This window comes from Cyprinodon variegatus, unplaced genomic scaffold, assembly GCF_000732505.1.
Source record: "Cyprinodon variegatus isolate N-32 unplaced genomic scaffold, C_variegatus-1.0 Scaffold1197, whole genome shotgun sequence".
Taxonomy (NCBI): Eukaryota; Metazoa; Chordata; class Actinopteri; order Cyprinodontiformes; family Cyprinodontidae; genus Cyprinodon; species Cyprinodon variegatus.
Window position 1 is genome coordinate 134417 of NW_015151650.1, and position 2603 is coordinate 137019.

The 2603-nt window shown below is 39.1% G+C and overlaps 1 protein-coding gene across 3 annotated transcripts in view; it reads right to left on the reverse strand.

The window, feature by feature from the left end:
• The window catches only part of bhlha15 (basic helix-loop-helix family member a15), a 24600-nt gene that overhangs the window by 15528 nt on the left and 6469 nt on the right, over positions 1 to 2603 (reverse strand). For 2 of the 3 annotated variants that reach the window (XM_015401243.1, XM_015401242.1), the window contains one exon: positions 83 to 176. Coding sequence is in view for 1 of the 3 variants with exons in the window: in XM_015401242.1 (XP_015256728.1) it covers positions 83 to 176 (94 nt within the window). In the remaining 2 variants the exon portion in view is untranslated. Of the gene's footprint in view, positions 1 to 82; positions 177 to 2441; positions 2533 to 2603 lie in introns of all 3 variants that reach the window. The other variant, XM_015401245.1, reaches the window with a different exon arrangement.

Here is a 2603-nt window from a genome sequence, read left to right on the forward strand (position 1 = left end):
TTCTCAAGTGCATTGTCATGACAAGAATCCTGCATTTCATATATAATTTTGTAATGATATAAATACTTGAATTTTGACTCACCATTGTCTTCTGATGCAGCATCAGGTAGGTTGAAGGACCAATTGAATGGCAGAGATGTGCAGGCTTCTGAATGCAGCTTCATAGTAGGTGCTTCCTAGGAATTAACAGTTGTCTGTCAATAGATTAGACTAAAAAATAAACTATAAAAACTGGAATTTTGGGACATTCCAAAATAAACACGTCTATATTTAAAAAAATAATCAAAAAAATCTGATTTGTCCCTCTGATCTCAGGCTTTGACTATGTGTCCCAATCAGCACCATTTTCAAATAAATGTCATCTGGCTCCCCAATTAAAATCAACTAATGTCTGTAAAAGAGGTATAGTCACCTCCAAAAAGAAGTTCATATTCTTTGTTGCAAATTTCAAACCTTATAGCCTGTTTTTGTAGGGTAAGACAACTAAAAATAAAAATATATGTGTTGATCTTACATTTGTAAATGTAACTCTATAAACTATAAATTAAATTTAACATTTGTTATTGTTCTATGCTGTCAACTGTTTAGAAGTTACAAATAAAAGTTAGTAAGGCCCAATCCCAATACACCAACTAGCCCTACTTTTAATCCCTACCTCAATTTTATGTTCTCCCATGAGGGTAGTGGTGTCCCAAGTCACTGCATGTAGGGCTAGTGGACATAAAAAGGGGTAGAGCGTATGAATCTAACCCTAACAACGAGAATTTTCAGAGGCTGACTTACTGCTGAGTGGCCAGTGACAGTTTTATAGAAAACATCGACAGGGAATTTATGAAGCGACTCCGGTTTTTTGGGGGTTATTTTTTTGAAAGCCAAATAAAGGCTGGGCGTCGGCGTTCTTTGTTCACCTGATACTCCCAGAAAACAAAGGTTAGCTGAGACTGTGTTTTGGAGCTCAAACAAGAGCAGAAAGAAATCAGTATGAAAACACCAGCAGAGAGAGCACCAGAAACAGAAAGAGGCTGCCAGCAGTGCCCCCTTCTGGAGCTGGTGTGAAAGGCTACCGCAGAAAGAGGTTACTGGGGCTAGCTATAGACAGAAGATCGGATAAGTCCGCCGGGCATACAGATTGCTGAAGTGGAGGGTCTATGGCTAGCTGTGTGTAGGACAGGGGTACATTGGAGGGGTCAGCCAGAGAGACAGAGCTAAGAGAGGATATGACTGGCTGGAACTAGCCTCTAGAGGCTAAGTATGGGAGATATAAGGAGTACAGCGGAATATCAGTGAAACCTACCAAGCAAACAATCCTGGAGAGGGGGAGAGAAAGCATCAGTTGGTTGGTATCTGCACTGGAAGTAGGGTAAAGAAACAGTCCATCCATTTTTTCACCACGCTTATCTCTGCTGGAGTCACTAGGGGTGCTTTTGCCTATCCCCAGCTGTCAATTGGCGAGAGCTTAACTTAATCCCCTTTTTACAATTTCAATGTTGTCTTTGAAAAGAAGAAAGAAAAAAAAGCTTTGTCTCCTCTCATATGGTTGTACGTATATTATGTATGTGCATACATACCTAAACACCCAGTCTTTTACATACCAGAACATCAACAATGCAGCAAGGGCTGTCCCAATTCCTAAGGAAGATTATGATTATTTTTTCAATTTGAGGGTGTATTGGTAGCACATGAGAGCTAGTGGTAGTGAGTAATGGCTGGTGGATGTAAGTAGAGGGTGTTTTGGTATTGGGCCAAAGTTCCAGCTCTGCAAAACTATAAATACAAATTAAAAATGTACATGCACAGATGAAAAATTATAGTGATGAATCTATAACCCTTGATAAAGCAGTTGCACTCTCTGGTGGATGAGAGTAATAGCCGATATCAAATAGTATAAAAACGTTGTTTGCATACTATATATTAAAGAGAACAAGGTGAAGAAGATGACATATGTATGACATATGTAACATATAAGGTTTGGACAACGTTTCAGGTACATTACCGCCACCAACTGGTAAGGAGGTAAACAGCAGAGATGTCAAGTAACGACTGTACTTAAGTACACTTTTTAGGTATCTATACTTTACTCCATTACTTATTTTTCCTTCTACTTCTGACTTCTACTGATTACATTTTCACACAAGTTATTTGTACTTTCTATTCCTTACATTTTTTAAACACACATTACTCGTTACTCTTGGCTTCAGTTTAATTCAGAGGTCACAGATTAGCGCACTTCGGTCCAATGTTATGCCGAAAAGTTCATGCCTGCCGAGATATGCATCCCCAGTACAGGTGTTATGAACAACATTAAATCCAAAGATTTAGTCCGAGGTACGGCTAATTTATTTGTTTTAGTCTCTTGTTATTCACACACAACAATAAACAGTGTTAGCCGACGTGAGGTTTCAAACGGCAAAGCTTTGTCTTAAGCGGAAAATCAAACGCACATCTACACAGCACAGCGTTCACAGACCAGTCTGATGCATTCACGAGAGTCAGATAGCTATGGTGCATTCAGGAGCATGGCACATTTCACACCTACAAGGAAAGAGACATAAACGGAACAGAACTTAACAATAATGGATTTATTCAGAAACAGTGTGGGTTTT